This window comes from Podarcis vaucheri (genome assembly GCF_965113315.1).
Source record: "Podarcis vaucheri genome assembly, chromosome: 17".
Lineage (NCBI taxonomy): Eukaryota > Metazoa > Chordata > Lepidosauria > Squamata > Lacertidae > Podarcis > Podarcis vaucheri.
Window position 1 is genome coordinate 4,213,236 of NC_138755.1, and position 25,785 is coordinate 4,239,020.

Sequence of the window (25,785 nt, forward strand, 5' to 3'; positions counted from 1 at the left end):
ATCAGAGGAGGGAAGGAAGGAAAGAGGGACAAAGGCCAGTGTTGCCCGCGGCACCCATGACCATCATTCAAGGCACCCCAGGGTGCCACGGCACACTGGTTGGAAACCACTGCAACAGGTCATCAACCACCTTGTCATAATCCGCCAAAAGCCTGGCTGGCACCAAAGGATATTAATGATGCCCACCTACAAGCAAATCATTGCTTGGCTTAGCATTGTGTGCAAATCCGCTCTGGGTGTTGGTTTTAAACAGCCCCACGTCACCTGAAGTGCCTGGCAAAGAAGCCACTCATAAATTTTAGAAATGAAAACAAATACAAATACGAGGAATCCCATAGCCCTGCCTTGATGAGAGGGGAAGTAGAATCGGTCTCAGGCCAGAGAGTGCTAGCCAATCCAGCTCATTCAGAGACGGTGGGAGGGCCTAGATTCATTCCACATATTGGCCAAAGAAACGACTCTCCAGTCCATGAGTGGTATGATTGGGCTTCACAAGTGGGATGAATGGATGCCTTTATTTGCATGAGAGAGAAAAGAGGATGTTTGTGTTCACGCTTGCAGTTGTGTTTTGAAGTGTGCGTGCGTGGGAGGGAGCAAGCAGCATTCCTTGTTGCGTGTGTTTGTCCCTCCGCAGGGCGAGTGCTGCGGCTGTTTACATCTGTGGGGTAAATGTACTAGTGGGATGAAAATGAAAATGGCGGTCTGTGTATGGCTGCGAGGGTGTACTTGCCTTCAGTTCCCCAGGGCTGGCTGCCAGGTAAGTGTATGTGAGGACCGCAGGCTTAGTCTGTATTGTGTGTGTGGCTATGGGAATGCTCCTTGTGTGCGAGGGAAGAGACAGTTGGGATGATGTGTAGGCGGACAGTGAGTAATTTTAGGAGGGAGAATTGCCATCAAGGGGAGTCAAGAGAGGTTGATGCTACAATGCCCTTTGGGAATGAAGAAACTTCCTAGGGGAAAGTTCCCAACAGCCCTTCACTCTTTGCTTCAGGAATAATGTTTGAAGCATTTGCCATACAACACAACTGCTTGCCTTTGCACCCTTTCTACAATTTTAATCATAATGAGGGGAGGCAATCGCTAGGGCAGGGACTCCTTCAAACCTGCTAAAATTGTGATTGGGTTGGTGCCAGCCTTTGTATCAGCAGAGTCCTTAACTTCCTAGCCCTCAGGATTTCCAGGAGCAGCTTGAAAATGTATCCTAAAAAACAATATTATCTTTCTCCCACGACCGTGATTATTTTCTGCTGTTGTTGATCAGTTTCACCCAGACTCCACAAGCTTTCCATCACTCTTTTTGGAAGCAGGATGAATTATTTAGAAAGTGCATATGCGTGAAATATATAGTGATTTCCTTTATGTAATCTGTGCAGAGTTTGGCAATGGATACAAACCCACCAGTTGTTTAGCTATGGAACAATATGGACTAAGGCTACCTCTGCCCAGCACCCCTATTTGCCACCTTCATTCTAGGGACTGTTTCTTGCCATTCCCTTAACCAGAGTGTTCATTACAGCAGGATTACCATGAGTAAAAAGTAGCACCACCCAATACAGGTGTGCCAACCCCTAGGAGACGAGGCAGTTTCTGCCCCTGCCCAGTATTTTTGAGGGGCCAGAGCCCCCCCCCCCATATTCCCAGAGCATTCAGCTCTGCCCCCAGGCTCCTTGCAGCACTGCAAGGGCACTTTTCCTGGGAGCTTCACAAGCCTGGGGCCGAGAATTGGGAGCACAGATGGGGAGGACTGGAGCAGAGCCCATTTGAACAGGGAGGTGAGTGAGGTGCAGTGGGGGCTTGGTGGGGCTGCACACCTGCAGCTCTACCTTCCAAGGAGAATCCAAGGCGGGGCCGGCTGGGAAGCACTGGATCCCCTGTGGCCTTTTTTGGGCTGCTGCTGCTGCTGCTGCTGCCAGGCGGCCAGCCAGCCAGAGCTCTACACTCGCCCACCAAAGGCTGCTGAAAGCCAACTGGGCGCCAGTAAGGGTGAGCAGGTGAGGCGAGGCACCAGCAGAGGAGCACCAACTCCAAGGCCCAAGACAGTTTCTGCCCCCTGGCTCCTTGCATCATGCACGGGCGCCCTCAATCCTGTTAAGAAGGTGGCGCCTCTGACCCAATATCAAATGAAGAAACAACCACCCAGTGGAACTTCACCACACTGCAGTGCCCACCAGTTAATGCGAAGGCTTTTTGAATGGTGGGTGGTATATTAATGGCTCTTGGGTTGTCAAAGTGCTGGTAACAACTTCTATAAGGCTTTCTATAATGCAGTAAGAATTGTAATCAAGAACAGGGAGGGAGGCAAGGTGATGAAAGTAGTTAAATGGACTGAAAGCTCTACTATATATCGCAGGGGCAGAGAAGTACCTTCTGCTTACTGTTTTTTGGTGAATATTCCAAAATCCAGGTATGGAATCTCTGATTTCTGTTTCTGAGGCTGGCGTCTACTCAGGTATGGATTTGGGGGCAGCCACCCTCTCTGCACCTCACAGCACCAGGTTCCTCTCTAGGACAGTGGCCAACAACCAGTTTTTCAAAGGATGTTGCACCCAAAGCAGGGTCACTGCTGGCTTCCCCACCCCTCCCCCCTCTCCCCCATCAACCATCTCTGCCATTGCTTTTAGCAAGCTTTAGGAATGCTTGGGTTAAATCAAGTGGTGTCCATGAGCCCTCCTGGCTAATGTAAGAACAGAAAAACCTTACCATGTACCAAGACTTACGGATCATTATTAATAGAGAAAATCACCCACTCATAGCATAGAAACTGGAAAATCCATTTTTGTTTTAGCTCCCCCCCCCCATGCCCCCCCCACCACAAGTTGAAAATGGATAGGTTGCTAAGGAGATTAGAACTGGAGGAGGAGGGGAGAACACAGACATGTGTGTGTGTTTCATAAAACTATTCTTGGAAATTTACTTTGCCTAGATTCTTTCTTCACTGTGAATCACTGACAGAGCTTCTACCTAGGTCCGTGTTTAGCTAGTTCTCCATGACTGAAACAGGGCTGTAGGCATGTGTTTTCACCTGCACAGTAAGGGCAATAGGAACACCAGGAAAGATGGGATAGAAAAATACAAAGCATGTCCATCTAGCATTGTTCTTTAAAATCTGCTTATTGCATCCATGTCACAATAGTTCAATGGGCCACCAAGCAAGGGTATTATGCCCATCACCTTGGTCAGTGCAAGGCTGTAAAGAGCCACACTTGAAGGAGCAAGTCCCAGAAGAGTAGCAGTGCAGAAATGAGACAGATCCGCAAGAGGGCCAACCCAGAGACAGAATTGATTCTGAGTCAGAGTCTCTGATGAAATCTGTGTGCACACCATGCATTTAAAGTGCATGACTTTCCCCAAAGTATCCTGGGAACTGTAGCTTGTTAAGGGGGCTGGGAATTGTTGTTCTGTGAGAGGTCAATTACAGTTCCCAGGATTCTCTGGGGGAAGGCAAGTGCTTTAAATGTATTGAGGCTAGACTCTGCTGTGCTGATCACCTTTTAGGGAGCTGGGTTAGGCCCTGTCCTTCCTACTGTGCTGTTGGATGAGTATTCTAGAAATTTTGTATTGTACACTTTTTAAAAAATTGCTTCTAACTGATTTTATCTGTTTTCTATTTTATCTTCTTAAGTTGCTTTGAGACTTAAAAAACAACAACTCACAAAATAAATAAAGTGACAAACAAGCAAACAGATAATAGGCCATGCAAGCAAGGCCAGCGTCTGGCTTCTGCTAAGGTAAAAAACTAGAACCATTTATGGGTTAGCTATTTTGAAATGGCTGGGAGGTGAGGTGGATAACTGGTTTGAGAAGGGGGACTGGGACTGGTTTGAGAAGGGGGGCAGAATACTGCCACTTTCTTCCTCCAGCTCCAGCAGCTCCCTTCAAGAGCAGACTAGGAAGCTCTGAATCCTGGCCGACTCTGATACCCTTGTGGCACCTACTGCACTTGCTTGAGTCACCTACCAATGCCCGCTCACCCCCATCTGTTCTAAGCCCCAGCTGCTTGCCCACTGGCAATGCCACAGTGGAAAGGTAGTTGTGGCATCAGTCAAGGAGGCGGGCTGGGTGCATGTGGGATTCTGTTGCCAGTGGGTTCCTCAGATTCTTAGCTCAGACAGATTTCATCCATTGTCATCACTTATCACACCTCTTGTGCTTTTTACTTTGTTTTGTTTTGCTTTAAATCCACAAATCATCTTTGTTGTCTCTGACCTAAAATTGAAAACTGGGTTTTCGTTCTAACTTTCAAGGCAAGCTATATAAATTTTCACCAAGGCGCATAGCGATGTCTCTCTCCACCTGTCATGGCCAATGAAACTTTTGAGTTTTTCCTGCAGGGATTAGGACTATGTCAACTGAATTGTTTTCTATTTCAATGCCATAACCTGCATTACATAACATTATACCTGTCCCAAGAAACTGAAACAGCTCTCCCAGACAAATGTTTCTTTATTGTCAGTTTACTACATGATAATTTTCTACTTTTACAAAAATATTGTATAGCATCTTGAACTCAATTTTGATGAAAAGCGGTGTACAAATATGTTTTAAATAAAGACGAGCACTATCCTGGAGAGAATTCTCCTTTGCAGTCTCCATTGAAATATGACACAGTTGTATAAAGCACTTGTGCATGCTTTTACACCAGACATGGGGTACTTGCAGTCTTCCAGATGCTGTTGACTCCAACTCCTATCAGCCCTGGCCAGCACAGGAATGCTGGGAGTCAGAGCCCAGTAGAACCTGGAAGGCCACAAGTTCCCCATTCCTGTTTGCAAGGAAACCCCTTCTTGCCAAAGCTGCCACCCCCATTATACGGAATCTCACAGAATATCCTAATCTGCCGCAACCACAGAACTATGGCTGTTAAAGCATATATGCCACAGTTAAAGGACCTCTCCCTCCCTGGGAACTGTAGTTTGTTATGGGTGCTGGAAAAGGTAGCTCTGAGGTGGGATTTGGGGGTGGGGACTGTGTTTTAAATGCACTGTTACAAAAGCTGGACACCACCCCCAATCTCTGCCAAGCTGTGTCAAGATTCCAGGGGGTTCCAGGTGCTCACCCACAGTCTACACTCCAGTGAGAATAAGACACAGCAGAGACTGTTATCCTTTTAGAATTATGGTTAAAATACATATATTTGCACCATTAGTCTACATAGAGGAAGTCCAGTGTGGTCACCTCAAGAGGGGCTTGTCCCCCACAGCAGTGCAGCACTGGAGCCCAAGGCATCTCTCCCAGCCTGCCTTCAGCCAGCCTGCCAAGATGGCTCTGCCCTTTGTTCTCAGCTACTCCAAGGCTCCTACCAAAGGCCCCCCAACTCTTCCTGTGACAACTCACCCCGTTATCCTGTTATCCTGGCAACCTTCCAAATCCCCCGTCTCTCTTCACATCTCAGGGGACAGTTCTCCTGCATTGCCAATGGCCCTCAATGGCCCTGTACTGGTTCTCAACGGCCAGAGCTTTCCTGTATACATCTGCCCTAGGCTAGCCAAGGAATCCCTCTGCAGCTGGTATTTTCCCTTCAAATCTCAGATAATCAAAACCCTACCATTTATTAACTTCTACCATTCACTAATTGGCGGGACGCAGGTGGCGCTGTGGGTTAAACCACAGAGCCTAGGACTTGCCAATCAGAAGGTTGGCGGTTTGAATCCCCGCGACGGGGTGAGCTCCCATTGCTCGGTCCCTGCTCCTGCCAACCTAGCAGTTCGAAAGCACGTCAAAGTGCAAGTAGATAAATAGGAACCACTCTGGCGGGAAGGTAAACAGTGTTTCCGTGCGCTGCTCTGGTTCGCCAGAAGCGGCTTAGTCATACTGGCCACATGACCCGGAAGCTGTACGCCGGCTCCCTTGGCCAGTAAAGCGAGATGAGTGCCGCAACCCCAGAGTTGTTCGCGATTGGACCTAATGGTCAGGGGTCCCTTTACCTTTTCCTTACTATTCACTAATAGGCCCTGTTACCTCATATCCGTAACAGTATGATGCGGACGCAGCCAAAAGCCCACACAGCCCCCGTTCTGGCCCAGGGAGGGCACCAAGCGTATTAAAACCCCAGTGACGCTGCCAGGCTGCCATTAAGAGCCCGAGGGAGCAGAGCCCCGGCCCAAGGCGCCCCCCTGACCCCGTCCTTGTCCGGCTGGCTGGCTGGATGCGCAAGTGCGCGCGCGTGTGCGCGCCCGGCCGCCTCGCTGAGCGGCTCCGCCTTCCCGGGGCGGCGCCTCCGGCCAATGGCGCGGCGGAGGGGCGGGGCGGGGCTCCGGGCTGTACACAGCCACCACGTGGAGCCGGGGTGGGGACGCGCCTGGCCGAGCGGGCAGAGAGAGGCGGAGAGTGAGGCTGGCCGGCCGCGCGGCGCTGGAGACGGTGCCTCGAGGCCGCCTCGCCTGCCTGCTTCTCTCGCGCATCTTACCAAGAAGTGTCTCCCCAGCGTCTCTCTCCGTCCCGCGCGGAACTTGCTCGCAGCAGCGCTCCCTGGGCGCGCGCCCCGCCGCCCTGCAGATGGAGGCGGCCGAGGACTCCGTCGCTCCTCCCGCTGCCGCAGCGGCGAGTCGCCTTTCTCGCGGCGACGGAAGCGCAGGAGCCGCATCAGGCGACTGAGCCGAAGCCCAGCGAAGCAGCCGAGCTGGCGGCGGCGGCGGAGCGCTTGGCCTCGAGAGCCGCCTTGGCGCAGGAGTCCTCCCCGCCCGCTTCGCTCTTCTCCCGAGGCCGAAGGAGACGCGCGGAGGGCGCCTCGGCGTCGGGCTCGCTCCGAAAACCGCGGCCCGTCCTGGGCGCAGACGCCGGCGGGATGGTAAGAGGAACGCGCGCCTTGGGCTCCGCTTTTCCGCAGCGTTGAGGCGGGCAGGGCTCAGCCCCGGGACCTCTGCTTTGCCGGGCCGAGGGTGAAGCTGCGCAAAGTTCGTGGGAAGTCCTAATCCTAAAGACACCAGCCTGAAGCTCGATCCCGTGCGTTGAACTCAGGAGGGCGGGCAGGTTGACTCCAGCCCTGAGAAGATGGGAGGCGGATTCAAGAGAAGTCGGGGCTTCTGGGCACGCGCGAAGTACTTTTGCTTTAGCTACAGGCCCTAAGTAAACTTGCATAGCGGTACAAGGTAAATGGTGCTTTTGAGCATGTGTAAAGTGCCATCACTAAGGAACCACGGGCAGCCTTCCCGTGCACATTAGAGATTAAGAGAAGGGCTACTAGGCAAAGCAGAATATTATTATTATTATTATTATTATTATTATTATTATTATTTTGAGGGGGAGGGTGTTATTCCACTGGACGCTCTTTCCACTGAATGCCCTTTCTGTACACACCTTGCAATCCTTGCCTCCACTCTTTAAGAAAGGTCGTTATTAATATCTCCATTGCTAGGGTGAGATCAAGAGAGTGGAGGCTTGTCTGTGAAGTGGGATCATGGCAGAGGCAAGACTCAAACAATAGACTTTTTGATGAAAAGTTTAGTCTTGGTTGGCTTCAGCTGCAGCAGGAAAGAGGTTGCCTTGGCACAGGGAGCTATAGTTGGTGGGAGTTATAGTTCAGCAGCATCTGAGAACCCAGCATTGAAGAGCACTGATGAAAGGGATGGATGGAGTAGATCCAAGACAGGCCTGAGGCAGAACAGCCAAATGGCACCATCATCACTACTACCCTCCCAGTACTTGACCTGGCGCAATCTCCCCCCGCCCAGGACTTGCACAGGAGAACCCCAGTCATCCGCTCCATTACCTTTTATGCCTCCCAAAGTTCACTGTATCTAAAGCAGGTGTGGGGAACCTGTAGCCCTCCAGAGGTTGCTGAACTACAACTCCCATCATCCCAGTCATGCTTGCTGGGGTAGATGGGAGTTGTAGTTTGGTTATGTTTGGAGGGCCCAAGGTTTCCCCACACCTGATCTAAGGCAACCTTGACTTGTGTCACCTCTTGCCATAGGCAGACTGCATGTGAACTTTGTCTGTTTCAGCGGTGTCCTACTTGGCAGCAGTGTTGTGAAGACGAAACCTGCAAAATTCTTACCGAATGAAACGTTCCAAATAAATTATAAACTGTAACTAGTCTGAGTTGTGGCTGGTGCAGGTGGGACTCCCTTGTTCTCCTGGGTTACTGGGAAGGAGGGTAGACAGGCACAGGGAACTAGGCGGGATGGCACATGGCAGTGCAGCTGATCCGATGTTCCTGCCACTGTAAGCCACACCATACTCCCTGCACCTCAACCCTCTCTGAAAGCAGCAGCAACCTGCGGTGTTAGGGATCCACTTGTACCACCTCACCAGCCACTACCAACGAGGCTCCAGCAAGCTCAGCATGCTCTCCACATTGGGCGCCCTCCAGACACCCTTTTGGGGGGATTTTGTGATGATTCGTGGTACTATTGGGGTGGTTATATGGGACCCTGCTTTCCATACTGTTGGTGCCTGCTAAAGATTTGAGGTGGACATCCTGCTTTCTTTCCAGTTGATACATTCCCCATAACCTCCTGCTGGAGCGCTGTAAGTTTTTACAGAATAAAATGTTTCAGTTTGCTTTTTATTATTAGATTTATTATTTATACCCCATCTTCTTCCCTGGTGGGACTCGAGGCAGTTTACAGATAAAAACAAGTCATTAAAAACATAGGAGGGGGGGCACAATCTTTTAAATCCAGTTAAACATTAATGGAATTAAAACTGTATACAGTGGATTCTCGGGTTGCGAACGTGATCCATACAGGATGCTTGTTTGCAACCCGCACATGCGCATGTGCGGGTTGCAATTCGGCGCTTCTGTGCATGCGCAAAGTATGATTCAGCGCTTCTGCGCATGCGTGACCACCAAAACCCGGAAGTAACCCGTTGCGGTACTTCTGGGTTTCGGTGGCCTGCAACCCAAAAAAACGCAACCTGAAGCGTCTGTAACCCGAGGTATGACTGTACATATATAAAATATGTTTAAAACATACAAATAATTACAATAAAAAGCACAGCACCAGCCTTTTCATTAAAAGCAGTCAATTTCCAAAAGCCTGTTGGAACAAGCGTCTTGTCCCGCTTGTGTTGACTATAGCGCAGTGGTGCCCCTCTAGACGGCAGTAACTGTCTAACAGGTCCTCAGGATGGCTATACGAGAAGGGGCCTTTTCTGCAGTGGCTCCCCACTTAGGAAATGTTCTTCCCAGGAAGGCTTGCCTGGAGCCTTCATTATATGTCTTTAGGTGCCAAATGAAAATGTTCCTCTACAACCAGGCCTTTGACTCTTTAACGATCTGGGGCCTTTTCTGTGTGCTTGTGGGAGAGGGGTTATTGATTTGTTTGTTTTTGTTTGTTATGTATTGTTATGTATTGTTATGTATTGTTATGTATTTGTTTGTTATGTAAATGAGTTTTGTACTTTTATGCTGTAAGCCTCCCTGTGATTTTTAGATGAAGGGCAGTACAGGCAACTCCCAATTTACGTGGGTGGTGCATTCCAAGGCACTGCACATTTAAGTGAAATATTGTATATTTGAAACACCATTGAAAAAGCCTGCAAACACCTCATTCCGGCCCCATCCCTCCCTCCCTTTTTTCTGACATTTTCAGGTTACTTCCAAGTTCAGCATATCGGATGTGCCTAAAACACTGCTGCCTGTATATAAATTTAATAAATGCCACTACTACTACTGCTGCTGCTGCTAATAATAATAATAATAATAATAATAATACTAGGAACTTGTAAAATGCTGATTAATTTCTCCTGCTTGTGTTCATTATATAAGCATTGTAGAATAGATCTGTGCTTTTCTGTTTTGCTGAGTGGAGGCTTTAATCTCTCTCAGCTCTAGGTTGGCCAACTTTTCAACCAGCTCTTGCACCTGCACGTTTAGCAGAAGCCCTTGATCTGTGGGCATTAGCCTGTGATGCTTATTTCCAGGCCTCAAAAAGCTTTTTTTCCTGCTGATTTTCTGCAGATCAATCGCCTCTTAAAGGGAAAAGAGCAGGCCAGGTTATGGGGCAGGGTTTTTTAGGGGTGGGGTTAGGTGTTGACAACCCTAAATACGACTGAGCATTATGGGGCCAAGGGTGGTGATTATTCCGGATTGATTAAATACAATAAATTAATTGTATGTGCCACTGATTCATAATCTGTAACTGGACATAGAGATTTGCACAATAGTTTTGAAAAGCATGAATAAGGAAATTGCCAACTTCCTCCTTTTGAAACCCTAAAGTATAAGAAACGCAAGAAGCCGCTGTCCTGAGTCAGCCTGGGTCCCTTTGTCTCAGCACTGCCTGGCCGTGACTGTCCTGTGTCTCAGACGGAGCCCTTTCCCCATTAGGTGGATGAGCCAAGAGTTGAACCTAGGACCTTTGCTCAGGCGCAAAGCACGTGCTCTTACCACTGGAGCTATGGTCCTCAGAGGGTGCTTCTGAGCTCGTGCGGAGTGCCTCTTCGCCTTTAGTCACCCCACACACATCTGGGATTCAGAGCGAAAAGCTTCCTGGGTGTGCAAAATGTGGCTGGTTTGAAATTAAGGAATGAAAGCCCCGGGTGCCTGCAGTGTGTACACAGCCTATGTTGTCATCCGACTCTTGGCAGTTGCTGCTGTCTTCCCTCTGGTTGCCAGGAAGTCTCTCGTCAGCATCTGGCCAGGATGGAGGGGACAGCAAGGTGCCAGGAAGGGAACACGCACTTCCCCTGTTTCCCTTAGCCTGCTGCCTGTGTGCTCCCTCTCCCTCACTCCCCAGCCTCACTCTCCCGTTTTGCTTTCCCACTGCAGGTTTCTCCAGGATCTGTGCTAGCCTCCCCTTCTTCTCTGGAAGCCTGAGGTGCTGTTCTTGGTACCCAGAGCCTGCATCTCTCTCTCTCTCTCTCTCTCGCCTTCATTTTCTACCTCCCCCCACCCCCCACTGGCTTACCTGGATGCCTGCTTACCACAGACCCACGCCTCCCTGGCCTCTGCTTCAGCACATCCTCTCCAGCGACATTGGATAGACTTCAGCTGGCAGGAGGATCGAGGGATTTTTCTTCAGGCTGGGACACAAGTTATGGCTTTCCTTGACTGGCAGAGATCTACCGGTAACTCTCAGGAACAATATTAGCTGGATTCACACGCAGAGACAGGGGAGGCTAATCTGGCACAACTTGCGATCCTAATTTTGGTTGGCTACAGCTGACCCTGATTTGGAAGATCTCCCCTTGCATGGCAGCACTAGGGAAACCACAGCGGTAAGGCAGGTCAGGATCCTGAGCGGAGTGTCCAAGAAGCCACTTTCCCTCCTTCTGCGAGAATCCTCTGTAGCCTCTTCTCCTTCAGGGACCCTGGGACCCATCTCTCCTTTTCTACTTTCACCTCTTGAGAGGCTGGGCACCATACCATTCCTTTCCTTTCTCCCCCCTCCAAAAAAAAGAGACTGAAGGATGATTTCCATGCATGGAGGCACCCCTCATTGTACCCTCCTCTTGCTTTGCTAGCCCAGGCTGTTTGGATTGCGATGGATGGGTAACATGATGTAGCGATTCCTTCAGGGCAAAGGCACCTGGGACTTTGGATCCTGAGTTTGGAACAATCTGCCAATTGGACAAAACCTTCCCCTGCAGACTCCCTTTTTCAGGTCCTGGATGTGGCAAGCTTCATTGCAAGTGGGGGAAATCCAGGCGGCGCTCTGAGATTTTGGCAGGGTTGGCTTGGGCAGTCTTGACCGTGAAGATTCTCATCTTCCAGACCGTGGCTTGTAGCCACATGGAAGACCTGGGAAAGTCCACGTCGTGGCTGCGGGCTGAGCTGGCCTCCCCGTCTCCGTGCCTCCACATCCTGGACTGCCGCAGCCGGGAGCTGTACGACTCGTCCCACGTGGAGCGGGCCCTGAGCGTGGCCCTCCCGGGGCTGCTGCTACGTCGTCTCCGGAAGGGGAATCTTTCAGTCGGGTCCTTGCTGCCGGGGCCTCCCCAGGCCCTCAGGGATAGCACGGTGCTCCTCTATGACGAGGGAACGCTCCAGCTGCCCCCACCAGGGAGCCAGGAGGAGGACGAAGGGTCAGTGCTGGTGATGCTTCTGCAGAAGCTGCGGGAGGAAGGTTGCCCCGCCTACTACCTGCAAGGTGGGTGTGCTGAGGAAAGCAGGATTTGAGAAGGTGGGAGATGGGGCAGGGCTACCTGACATATGGAAACTTATCTCTTTCCTAGGGGGCTGCCCTATGTTGAGTCCACCTCATCAGTCTCAGGACAAGCCACACTGACTGGCAAAGGTTCTCTGGGGTTTCGGGGGCCGGGCGTTCCCAGCCCTACCTGAAAATACTGGTGACTGGACCTGGGACCTTCGGCATGCAAAGCAGATGCTCTCTACCTTTGAGCTGTGGCCCTTGCCTAAAAGATGTGGAAGCTCCCTTATATTCAGTCAGGCCATTGGTCCATCTTGGTGTTGTCTGCACTGACTGGCAGCTTCTCTTCAGGGTTTGAGGCAGCGTCCTCTCCCAACCCTTCCCAAAGATGCTGGGGATTGAAACTGGGGCCATCTGAATGCAAAGCAGGTGTTCTACCTGTGAGCTGTGGACCCTTCCCCTAACCAGTCCATTCTCCAGTGGAGCAGGGAATATTGTTGCCAGATTTCAAGCCAGAGATTTCCTCTGTTTTTAAATTTGCTGCTGAATCAGGAGAGCAGATAACCACAATTGCACCCCTCCCTGTACTGCCATGTCCCATCCCCCCAGCTGTTCTAATCAGCAGTTTTTCAGCTGTGGCAACGGGGCAGAGCAGGTTTCCAGCAACTGGAACTCAGGAGAATTGCTGCCTCTGACAGCCGAGGCAGAACTTGGCCATCAGGGTTAGACCTGGGGTTTGACTTGGCCTAAGGGTGTGTCCATATCAGCACCATAGAGTTCAGTTAGTTTTTGTTTGTGCAACACACAGGGGACACGTGGGGGTGGGGGGACAAGGCAGCGGATGATTTCACCCTGCAACACATTGGCTAGAGATGAATTACAGAATGGCTTAAGGCCTCCAATCAAGTGTGAAGCTAGTTTGAGAAACAACGCCTCAAACGGTAGCTTCTGATAACAAAGTGCAGGATACGTATGTATTTTGGATAATGCTGTGGGAACATGGATTACAAACCCAGCCCTGAAAGTGCAGTGAGGACACAGTAAATTGGGGTGTGGACACAGCCTTGGTCTTGTTACACATCCCTTCCTAGTGACCTTAGCCAGGAATATTATCCTGTAGAGATGGAGGAACCTGTATCCCTCTTGTGGACTCCAACTCCCATTGGCTCCAGCCAACATGGCCAAGGCTTGGGGGATGGTGGGAGCTGGAGTCCAGGAACATCTGGAAGGTACCACTGGTTCCTCACACCTACCTGAGATTTTAAGTCTCTTCCTAGGGAAGTTCGCCCTTCATTACATATCTTTAGGCGCCTGGCAAAAGCATCTCCCATGCCTTTTAAACTGATGGGGTACTGTGTTCGTTTGTTATTGTGACTTTAAAAAAAGGAAGTCTTGAAGTACAGAAACTCAGAAAGTGAAGTGCTTTCCCCTGGCTACATCTGCATGCTTTCAAGGTCTTCTTTATCACCCAGCTCTTAAATGTACAAGAGGGACTGCCAGGGTGGGTGGGGGGGGGTGGATGGCAACGCAGCACAGGCCTGCCCTGGGAAACTTCCCTGGCCGCTGCCCAAGCCTGTTAAGTGTCACCCTAGGCCTGACCCATCAGAGCAACCGGGCCAGGAGCCAGAATAGAAGAACAGTAGTGAATAAGGCTGCCAGCTTTTCAACTGGCCATTGTAGCTGTGCTTTAAACAAAAGTTTGATTTGCAGACCCTTAGCAAATGGTGATTCTCTGCAATGCTGTGAAAAGCTTCACTTGCAGATTTCTGCACAACATGCTGCTGCTAAATGCAAAAGAGCTTGCCAATCCACCCCCCACCCATCATCAGTTTGCGACTCTAAATCTCAGCAAGCCTTTTGGCAAGTGTGCCACCAGTGCAGTCCAAACTATGAGAATGCCACTTTAGCTCCTACAGCAGGGTATATGAAGCTCCCACTTTGTCTCTTTGCCTTCCTCTGCATGGAGCTTTGCTGTGATTCAACCCTTGGCTACCCCTTAGCTAGACCATGGGGCACCCTCCAGATTATGGACTACAAGGCCCATCAGTCCCTGTCAGCATGGTCAGGGATGATGGGAGTTGTAGTTCGACAACATTTTGAGGGCACCAGGTTGGCTTCCCTTAATCCGGGTCCACCTATTGACTGACTAATTGTAGGGTTGCCAAACACAGTGCACAGTTCTGTGTAACTTTGATACTCTTTATTTATTTTTTACTGAAGCCTTTCTGCCGAGTTGGGTAGATGGAACGGTTAACCTTTCCACCAGCAGCGGTGGTTGTCTCTTCAAAATCACCCCTTCATCTCTTTTTCTCCACATCAGGGAAAATATTCTTGAACCTGTGTTTTTCCCTCCCTGGAGAGAAACGTAGTTGTGAGTGATTTTCAGCACAAAGGCAACGTAGGCAAAGCTTCTCCTTCCCACCCACAGACCTTCCACTCTCTCTGCGGCTCCCTTTTCATGTGAGATGGTCTTAAAAATATATTGAGGCAAAGCTACACCCAGCAGCATTTAACATGTAGGTCGCTGCTCACTTTGTCCTTTGGAAACAGTGATTAGGTGGAAGATGAAAATGCAGGTTTTCCCTCCACACAGTGCAAGCTGCTCTGAAATTCTCTCTTGTGCACAACTATTAAAAGTGCAGGAGCACGGCCCTTTTTCACCAGGTCTCCCTCATTCTCCGCACCCCTGCTCCCACAACACTGAAGACTGCCAGGAGTGCAGGTTTCGGGACAGCTGCACATTCCTGCATTGCAAGGGGTTGGCGCTAAATGATCCTCAAGGTCTACGATTCTGTGCTCTTTTAGAAAATGTAAAAATCCTGGAATGGTAGCAGTTAAAGTGTTTTGTTATGTAATCTATGATAAACATGCCCTGTAGATTTCTGCAATCAAAAAGTAATATCACCAAGGCAACAGTCTGTAAACAAACAATCTCCCGGCACAACACTTTGCAGCAGCCTCTGTAAGCAAGGGGGGGGCGTGTTAAAGTGGGGGCAAGAGGTCTGGCCTCCAGCAGAAAGGATTCAGGACTTGGAGCTCCTGACTGCCTCTTAACTGTACTGCCAAGTACAGAAAGTCATGGATATGGGTAGAGCAAAAGTACTGCTTCGGGGGGGGGGCAGGTGTGGGGGACTCCTTGGTCCTGAATGGAGTAACTGTGCCCCTAAAGGACCAGGTGTGCAGGACTCACAGCTGCCCATGGAGGCGCAGGTTAATTCTGTGTCCAGGGCGGCTGTCTATCAGTTCCATCTGGTACATTGGCTGAGACCCTGCCTCCTGCAGACTGTCTCGCCAGAGTGGTGCATGCGCTAGTCATCTCCTGCTTCGACTACTGCAACGCACTCTACATGGGGCTACCTTTGAAGGTGACCCAGAAACAACTAATCCAGAATGCAGCAGATAGACTGGTGATTTGGAGTGGCTGCTGGGACCATACAACACCGGTCCTGAAAGACCAACACTGGCTCCCAGTATATTTCTGAGCACAATTCCAGGTGTTGGTGCTGACCATTAAAGCCCTAAATGTCCTCGGTCCTGTATACCCGAAGGAGCATATCTACCCCCATCGTCCAGCCCGGACACTGAGGTCCAGCACCAAGGGCCTTCTGGCAGTTCCCTTGCTGTAAGAAGTGAGGTTACAAGGAATCAGGCAGAGGGCCTTCTTGGTAGTGGCACCCAGCCTGTGGAATGCCCTCCCATTAGATGTTAAGGAGATGAGTAATTATATAACCTTTAGGGGACTGATTTTTTTAAATGTTTAATGTCTTATGTTTTTAATATTCTGTTGGAAGCCGCCCAGAGAGGCTGGTGCAACTCAGGACAGGGTACAAATAATAAATTATTATTGTTAATATTATAGGAAAGGGTGTCCCCACTATGACAGGGGAACCTCCAGTGTCAGTGTTTTAATTCTGCATGTAACAACTGTGGTTGTGCTGCTGCTGCTGAGTTGTCTTTTGCCTTTGTCCTTCCTTGCAGGAGGCTTCCATAAATTTCAGGCTGAATGGCCGCACCTCTGTGAGACCAACCTGGACACAGCCAGTGCCAGTAGCTCACCTGTGCCCCCGGCAGCTCCTGTGGTGGGACTGGGCGGCCTGAGCCTCAGCTCCGACTGCTCCGATGCAGAGACGGGGCCCCTCAGCAGCGGGATGGAGTCGGAAGGGGCAAGCCCCCCCTCCTTCCCCGTGCAGATTCTACCCAACCTCTACCTGGGCAGCGCCCGTGACTCTGCCAACATGGACACCCTGGCCAAGCTGGGCATCCGCTACATCCTCAACGTCACCCCCAACCTGCCCAACCTCTTTGAGAAGAACGGCGACTTCCATTACAAGCAGATCCCTATCTCGGACCACTGGAGCCAGAACCTCTCTCAGTTCTTCCCTGAGGCCATTGAGTTCATTGGTGAGTGAAGGGAAAGGCAGGCAGAAAACCCCACCCTTGGCCTCCCGCTTGCGTTTTCCTGTGGCTGTTGTCTGCTGGCCATCGGAGGACCCATTCCCATGGCCCCTGCAAAGCATTTGAGGGAATAGGGCAGGGGTCTGCAACCTTTAAGACAAAAAAAGCCACTTGGACCCGTTTCCGAAGAAAAAACAACTGGGAGCCGCAAAACCATTGCGACATTTAAAACAAATATATCTCCGGAGCCACGATCTGACAGTGGGCGGGAAGGTGATGTCGGGACGGTGCGTAACTAACGCACGCACCGCCCCCATGCGACGTCACAGCCAGTACAGCACCCGCCACAGTGAGGAGTGTCGGGGCACACAATGCGCCTCCTCCCCTCGCTAGTATCCGCCCCGGAGCCGCAGCAAAGATGTAAAAGAGCCACATGCGGCTCCGGAGCCACGGGTTGCAGACCCCTGGAATAGGGCTTGTGTCCCTGAGACAGTCATCTGAGTCCATTGAGAGGCAACTGGCTCTCACTGCAGCTCACAGCTGACTGACTACTAGTTGGGCTCCGTCACTCACCTTTGTGTCTTCATGTTGGCGGGGGGGGCAGACTTATGGACCTTCGGGGTCCCTTCCAACTCTGCAATTCTGTGATTCATGATTGATTCATAAGGAGGCAGAGAAGCTAGAAACACTGTGTCTACCGCAGTTTTTTGTAACATACCACTTGGGAACTTTCAGTACCCTGGGGCTTGCAAGTGAGTAAGGAGCTGGGACCAACACCCCAGAGATTGTCCCACTAGTGCAGGCACCCCCAAACTCGGCCCTCCAGCTGTTTTGGGACTACAACTCCCATCATCCCTAGCTAACAGGACCAGTGGTCAGGGATGATGGGAATTGTAGTCCCAAAACATCTGGAGGGCCGAGTTTGGGGATGCCTGCACTAGTGCATCTAGTTTTTGGGGCCAGTGGGCAGGTAGATACACTTGAAAATGGGTCCCCATTTTCCAAGCCAGGGTCCCCATAGTGAGTTGCTGGTGGTTGAACTAAGGTCAGGTAGGACCAAGGAAGGGCAGGAGGCCTGGCTTCCAGTATTCATCCCTGGCTTGGGTGATCCAAAGGCCTCGCCCCAAAGTCAGTGGGGCCAGATCTTTGCCTCCTAGTTTCTTCCTGTGCATCACCTGCGAATGAACCTTTGCCCTCCACCCCCACCCACAAGATGTTGCTGCACTACAACTGCCGTCATCCCTGGCCATTGGCTATGCTTGCTGGGACTGAGGGGAGTTGTAGTTTGGTGGCATCTGGAGAAACAAAAGTTCCCCATACCTGCTGTACAGGAATAAGGCTCATGGGTCCTCAGGCAGCTTACTAGGCAAAGTCCTTAGAACTTGTGGGGCTCCCAGTTGATCTGCATCTTTAGTGATGAGGTACAGTAATTAAGCATCCCAGGGAGAAGGCAACACGATGGTGTGCCATTCCATTCTGGTTTGTCCTCATGACACTCTCAGCAGGCACAGTTTTCAAGCAGCCCCATACTGATCTGTTTTGAATTTTGTGCTGCTGGAGAGTAGGAGTCCTTTACCTGCTGAGGTTAGCCTTAGATGGTTGTGAGCAATGTGGATCACCCTTTGGATCACCCTTGCTCAGTGTATCTACTACATGGGCTGGGTTAACTGACCCCACCAGCCATCCCATGTCTTTTAGGGACCTCACTCTTCCTTTGCGTTACAGACCTGCAATCTTCCCTGACGTTAAGTCTCCTACACTCCCAAACTGATTCTTTGCTGTTGGCCAGTCTCCCCCTTTTCTTTCTCATTGAGCAGCTTCAGTGTGTGCACACAGTGAGGTCTGTGGTCTGTGCATCCTCAGATTGGTTCTGTTCCTGCATCATCTGTAGAGTACCCCACAGAATATGATGCCTGGGTACCAACTAGGCCTGCAATGGTTCATTGATGAATTTGCCAGATTAATTATTTTAAAATATTTTGTTCGGGTGCCTCTGATTGATAAAACAGAGAATTCTTATTTTAAAAGTTTACAGTTTTAAACCAAACATTTCCAAAACTTGAGGTACGTAGACCGCATCTTCAAAGAGAGGCATTTTCCCTTCTCTCTCTGTTCAACAGAGTTAATGCATTCTCATAAACTGACTTATTTGCATTCCTCATTCTAATCACTTTGCTTGGCCACTCAAATTTTCACAAAGTGCTTCTTGCAAGCGGGGCCTTGCAACAAAATGTTGCAGTGTTGAGTGTTGCTGTTCAGGATTCCAGCAACTCCATTCCACTTCCCCTCCCTTCCAGTGGTTAGGAAGGGGGTGCCTGCCCCTCCCCCAAACTCCCTACCTTTGTCCCTTATCATGGGCCACAACTATCTTTTTAGCTTTCTCCCCTGATCCTCTAATGTCAGCTCGAATGCCCTTTTCCTCATTGTTTCATTCTCTCTTTTGCTGCCCACTTCCTTTTGCCCCCAAACTTCCAAATTCTTTGCAAGCCTTTCTGGAACTGGAGCCAGAAGAGAACAATTTGCACACTCTTTTCTAAACCTAGATTTTGTGTTTCTTTGGCACAGTTTGAAATATGCTGTTGCAGTGCATGCAATCATGGACATACAATTCTCAGACTTTTCCTTTGGAAAATTCAGCATAAAATCTTCCCTTTAAAAAAGAATTAGAGTGATGGAAGAATAGTCTCTGGGACAGTTTAGGAGAGATGACGCCCACCAAGGACCTTTTGTCAAAGTTGTCTCCATCTGGATGTAAAGGGCCGTTGCTCTGCTGCGGTGGTCCTTAGGCAAGCCTGTCTGTGTGAAAAGTCAAAGCAAGATCACTTTTATTCGGGGGGGGGGAGCAAAGCAATTTGGTGACATGTATAAATTATGTGACCAAGCATATCTACATCTTTCTTAGTTGCTTCAAATAGTTGGAGGAACATGGCAGTATGTGGGGCACTTAAGTCCTATTGAATCACTGGGAGCTTTACTCAGCCCCACCTCTGGCTAGTGAAATCTCAACAGTCAATGTCTATATATAGTCTGCCCTGAGGACTAGAAACTTGCTTTTTGATATATATATATATATACACACACACACACACACACACACACACACACACACACTATAGGATCCTTAGGAAGCTGAGTTCTTCACTAGTGAAGTTGCAGGATATCCTCAGCGCTGCTCTTAACCTGAACATTCACACACACCCTTGGGGTCTTCCCCACCTGCCTCCCTTGTCCTGCCACCCTTCCCTCATCCCCACTTTTTTCTCTGCCCCAGCCCTTACAGCCCCAGTTTTGTTGTTGTTTAGTCATGTCCGACTCTTCATGACCCCATGGACCAGAGCACGCCAGGCACTCCTGTCTTCCACTGCCTCCCGCAGTTTGGTCAGACTCATGCTGGTAGCTTTGAGAACACTGTCCCACCATCTCGTCCTCTGTCGTCCCCTTCTCCTTGTGCCCTCCATCTTTCCCAACATCAGGGTCTTCTCCAGGGAGTCTTCTCTTCTCATGAGGTGGCCAAAGTATTAGAGCCTCAGCTTCAGGATCTGTCCTTCCAGTGAGCACTCAGGGCTGATTTGCTTAAGAATGGAGAGGTTTGATCTTCTTGCAGTCCATGGGACTCTCAAGAGTCTCCTCCAGCACCATAATTCAAAAGCATCAGTTCTTCGGCGATCAGCCTTCTTTATGGTCCAGCTCTCACTTCCATACATCACTACTGGGAAAACCATAGCTTTAACTATACGGACCTTTGTTGGCAAGGTGATGCCTTTGCTTTTTTTTTTCCAGTGCAGCCATTTTCATGCGCCCGACCTGTTCTTTCCCTTTTCCCTTTCTCGTTCCCTCTCTGTCCCAGATGAGGCCCTGTCCCGGAACTGTGGCATTCTGGTGCACTGCTTGGCGGGGATCAGCCGCTCGGTGACTGTCACTGTAGCCTACCTCATGCAGAAGCTCAACCTGTCCCTCAACGACGCCTACGATCTGGTGAAGCGGAAGAAGTCCAACATCTCGCCCAACTTCAACTTCATGGGACAGCTGCTGGACTTTGAGAAGTCGCTGGGGCTCAGCAGGGCCAGCCGGCGCCCCCCCTCTGGCCAGAGCTGCTTCTTCACCTCGCCAACTGACGACAGCGTCTTTGAGCTGGATCCCACGTAGGGCCAAAACAGGGCGGTGGCCTCTCTTCTTGTCATCGTTGTTGGCCTCCTCCTCTTCAGTGTTACCTGCCTGCCCTGGTGGCAGAGTCCCTTGGGGGACCAACTGAATACCTCACGCCAGAGAGGAAGGCTCCTCTTACAGCTGCCTTGGTTGCTGTGGATGCTGCACACCTTCCCAAACATGCAGCTCAGCTGATGGGGCCAGATCCATAACCAAAGACCCTCCCTGCCCCCACAACCCTTCCACCTGCCTCTCCATTCCCCCAAGATCCCTGGACAAAAGTTGAGTGTTTCCTCTGGACACACAGACCATGTGGTCTAGACCATCCTGTTAGATTTTAAAAGATTTGGAATGGGCCGTTTTCAGGGCTGGAACCTGCTGGTTGCTAAAATGCCCATCTTATATAGGACGTTTCCCATTCTACAGCCATAATCTAGAAACTGGTTAGGTTGCAGACCTACGGCTCCCATGAGAATCCTCTCTCCCCAGGACTTCTGGTTCTAGAGTGACATCATTCAGTTTAAGGGGGGAAATGGGGGGGGGTATGAAAGAGAGAAACAAGTCTCCTCTGGCAGTTCTCTAATGAATAAAGGGATAATCCAGATTAGAAACCTATATCTCAAAGGTGAAAGGTTCCCCAACTATCTATCTTGTTCTTGGTTCTAGAACCATGAACCACAGAATCCAAAACGATGTCACGGCATGTATTGTCTGAGACTCTAGAATTGCCTTAAGGAGCCCCTGCCAGGAATGGTACAAAACACCAAACAAAAGAATCTACACCCTTTTAAGCCTTTGGCCTCCAGTTCTAGGAATTAATCCTATCATGCCTGATGCAAGAACTGCAGCTCTGGAACTGGGACAGTTAAGGAATCTCTGGGTCAAGAACCTATGAGCTTTGGATGCAGATTCAGAAGCCTGTATCATTCATCATACCTCAACCATCATCTGCCCCACAACTTCCCATCCCAAAAGCAGGCCGGCCAGCCACTCTGGAATTAATCCAGCTATTTCGGAAAAGCAGAAGGAAAATGTGTGGGGTCAAAGCTTTGGAGCAGATTTGCATCAGGGAGCCAGCTGGAAGACCTAGATAGTAGGGGGCATGGTGATCAGTTCCTGCACAGAGGTGGAGAAAGTGGAGCAGCTCAGAATTTCATGTCTGTGTTTGTACAAATTTTGAATGTGTGTATGCCTTAATGCCTGCTTGTAAGCAGCCAGAGCTGTGTATGTGAGTACTAGACAGCGTCTGCTTGGCCTGCATGCAGGGCTTAATTTGTGGCCAGAACGTACGGCTGAAACTTGCTTTCAGTGTCAGGTGCTCCATCCAGGCACAAGTTAAGTAGTAACAAAGAAGAGAGCACTTCTGAGCATGGGCAGAAAAACAATCAAAGAAGTAGTAGGTAAATAAATGGGCAGACTGCTGGCCACAGACTGCTCCCCTGCAATAGGCTACAGTTCTTGGGTAAAAGGATGTGACTTGTACTAAGTAGGCATGCACTCAGCACTTCCTTTAAAAAAATGAATTAACTTAACCATTGCCTGTAAGTGAGTGTAGTCAGATAACAGATTGTGCCTGTATGTTCTAAACTATGTCTAGGGCATTCTGGTGCCCCCTGCTTAATGATAAGTTCCCTAGGTTTCTTCACTGTGGATCTGCTGGGCTGTGGATCTGCTGCAATTCCATAAATTGGTATTTTTGCAGGATTGGCTCTCTCCTGATCCCGCCTTTCTTTCTTGATCTTTTTTTAAAGCAACTTTCTTAGCCCTTTTGGCTATGAAGATATGCTTACAAGTGCTTGCAGGCAAAGCTTGCTGAAATAATCTCGAGCAGCTGCAGAGTGAGGGGCTCCAGGGGTCAAAGTGGGTGGGCTTCAGGGTCCTGCATAGTGGACCTCCTTATGATTAGCAAAAGCAGGATAAAGGATGCAGAGTTGCAAGCAAAAATTTGCAGAGTAACAGTGCAATCTTACATGTGTCTGCATAGAATTAAGTCCTATGATGTCCAATGAGACTTATTCCTAGGTAAAGGTGTAGAGGACTGCAGCTTAGGTTGTGCAAAATACAAGCAATTACGCAAATTTGCTCATCTAGTACCATTCATGTGGGTTGCAGAATTCAGCTTTGGGCAGGGGGGAATTTGGACTGCCTGGACACAACCTTTAATTTTATTTGGCTGTAGACTTCAGTCCTGTGTACCTGTATGTGAAAAATGCAGGTCCGTCATTTTCTCTTTTCCTCTTTTCTTCATGGCAGCTAAGAGAACTGCCTTAGGATGGTCATTTTTTAAGAATAATAATAATTAATAATAATAATAATAGTTGGCATCCTGGTCTCTTTGTTTTTCAAATGAATGTATATGGCTCCGGAGCCAACTGCAGAGACAGGCAAAGACTGTCATTGCCATGGGCAACACAGTCACTTCAATAAAAACAGGCCTTTAAACAATACAAAGGAGTGTGGATTTGTTTGGTGTTGATGCTGATGAAAGCAGCTGATGGCGAACCACTTCACATGCACAAGACCAATCCAAAGAAAGCCACTAACCCAGGTGTGAGGAACCTCTGGCCCTGGAGATGTTTGATGAACTACAACTCCCATCTTTCTTGGCTATTGGCCAGGCTTGCTAGGACTGTTGGGAGCTGTAGTTCAGCAACATCTGGAGGGGGAAAGGTTCCTCACATCTACCATGACTGTCATCACTGAGATCATCTGGATTTTTAAATAAAAAACAGAATGGTGTTTTATAGTGCACACCATCTTTATAATTTAAAATGTGGCTGTATAGACATACTCAGAAATAAATAAAAACCTCACTCGTTGATGTTTTGAGTAGAAGACAACTTACTGTTTAACCTTCCCCTGACTAAGTATGTGGGGAGAAGCAAAAGAGGTGGGTCTCTGCAGAATTTACCATTTATATTGTCATTTCTTAGATACAGAGAATCAGAATTAGTTGGAGGAGACCCTGAGGATCCTTTGTGTAACCCGCTGCAATGCAGGATTGTGCAGATGTCCCTTATGGGGAGAAATCCTGCACCCTTGCCATTATCAGCCCCATGCTCTAACCAGCTGCGCTATTCTCCGCCAGTGGCCTTGACTGTGGCTGATCAGAAGTCAGAACAAAAGCTGGTGGGTGATGGCAGGAACCACAGAGCCAGTCTTGGGTCCCGGAATTTCAATGGACTGCAGCTCCCATCATCTCTAGGCTACTTAGCCAGCGCTCGGGGGTGATGGGGTCCTAGTAGTCCAACAACATCTGGGGAACCAATGTAAGAAAAGAAGAATGTCAGCAAACAGCTTCTCTTTCAGAGTAATCTGTGTGAAGTTAAGTGTGTGCCTCTAGCCTGGATTAGGATGGGAGGGTTCGGTGGGGCTGGAAGGGGGAATGGAGAGATTTCTGGTTTTGACTGCAGCTCAAGGAGGAGAGATATTCCCAGGAAGGCAGAAGAAGCCTGCGATGAGGTGATTTTAGGAGCTGTCTTACACAGAGTCAGACCACTAGCTCAGAATTCTCTATACCTGAAGCCCCTTAACCTCTACCTCTTTAGCTGCCGGGTTTCCTTGAATTCCTCGATTTTCCAGGCTTTTAAAATAGTTTCTTCCCTCTTGTGTAGGTTCCGGAAAATTGGTACAGTATTTTGCTTGATTCCGCCCCAAATCACACTTTTATGCCTTGGAAAAATGAGTCCACCTGCCAGCTATCTGAGAATAATTAGGTAGGCATCTGCTCTCCGTGTGTGGCACTAAAATTGGGAGTTACTTTCACTTGCTTTGCAGAACAGCAGCTGTGTTTGTCTGCTGTACTACAGCACCAACAACAAAACCCTCCCCCTACTTAGGTCTTAGGTGAGAGTAACCCCATCAAACCCAGTAGGTTTTACTTCTGAGAAGACCTGCACAGGATTGGCGTTCTAATCTGAGGAAGACTGAACCATGAGGGTCTTTTATTCTAGATGATTAATTCAGGACATTGTCTCTCACTTCACCCATCTTCAACTCTGTCTCTGCTCACTGCTTCTGTTCTGTCCCCACAAATTACTCCTGAGTCAATGTGTCCCTACATAGGAGGAAAGGGTTGCCCATTCCTGGTCTGCACTGACCGTGACTGGATTTCCAGGGCTGCTGGCTGCTCTAGCTGGAGATGCCTGGGACTGAGCTATGGATGTAGGCAACATGTTTTCCCTGTACAACACTCTTCTCTTTTCCTGCCCCCCTGCATCCCAGGATGGTTGTGGTTAATTACTGGCTATAAGAGGAGCAGAGGGTCTTTGATTAACAGCTACTCTTTCTTACAGAGGATGTGTGTAAGTGAAAGCAGATCATAAGCAAAGAAAGATCTTCAGATCTGCAGCACTTGCCAAATGCAATGATGCTAGGAACCAAATTGCTCTGCGAGTGGACAGAACTGAGTTCTGGGAAGCACTAACAGAGACCTGAAGCCTAGAGTGGCAACCATTTCAAAACTAATTGTAACCGAAATTGCCTGGTGTTTCACAGTTTGTGATGATGGGCTATGGCAGAGGTGGGGAACCAACTCCTGTCAGCCCCAGCCAGTGTGGTCACTAGCCATGGATGATGGGAGTAGTCCGGCAACTTTGGGGAGGGTCCCATCCCTTTGGCTATGCTATTGACCAGTGAAGGAAGAATTGGTAGGCCAGCCTGATAGTATTTAAACCAGACCTGGCAAATCCAGGAGTTTCATATTTAGGCCACTTACAGCAGGTAAAAGACCCCTGGATGGTTAAGTCCAGTCAAAGGTGACTCTGGGGTTGCAGCGCTCATCTCCCTTTTAGGTCAAGGGAGCTGGCGTTTGTCCGCAGACAGCTTTCCGGGTCATGTGGCAAGCATGACTAAACTGCTTCTGGCACAACAGAACACCATGACAGAAACCAGAGCGCATGGAAACACTGTTTACCTTCCCACCACAGCGATACCTATTTACTTGCACTGGCGTGCTTATGAACTGCAAGGTAGGCAGGAGCTAGGACAAAGCAACAGGAGCTCATTCCATTGTGCGGATTCGAACCACCAACCTTCTGATCGGCAAGCCCAAGAGGCTCAGTGGTTTAGACTACAGCGCCACCCACATCCCGCAACCACTTACAGCATCCAAGTGTTGCATCACACACATTTCTTTTTATGTCCCCAATGTATTTGGGGGCTGCACATGCACAGTTCCAAAGACAGTTGCTATTGCTATTTAAGATTG

The 25,785-nt window shown here is 49.5% G+C and overlaps 1 protein-coding gene across 2 annotated transcripts; it reads left to right on the forward strand.

The window, feature by feature from the left end:
- The first annotated feature begins 689 nt into the window (after positions 1-689).
- On the forward strand, positions 690-23,027 carry DUSP9 (dual specificity phosphatase 9). Of its 2 annotated transcripts, none has more exons than XM_082205736.1 (4): positions 690-757; positions 10,715-12,035; positions 16,014-16,436; positions 20,278-23,027. In XM_082205736.1, the coding sequence occupies exons 2-4, from the start codon at positions 11,678-11,680 to the stop codon at positions 20,574-20,576; spliced, it is 1,080 nt and encodes a 359-aa protein (XP_082061862.1). In that variant the 5' UTR covers positions 690-757; positions 10,715-11,677; the 3' UTR covers positions 20,577-23,027. The 2 variants fall into 2 exon arrangements, with proteins under 2 accessions (XP_082061862.1, XP_082061861.1); XM_082205735.1 differs by lacking the exon at positions 690-757 and adding an exon at positions 6,807-7,088.
- Positions 23,028-25,785: the final 2,758 nt, after the last annotated feature.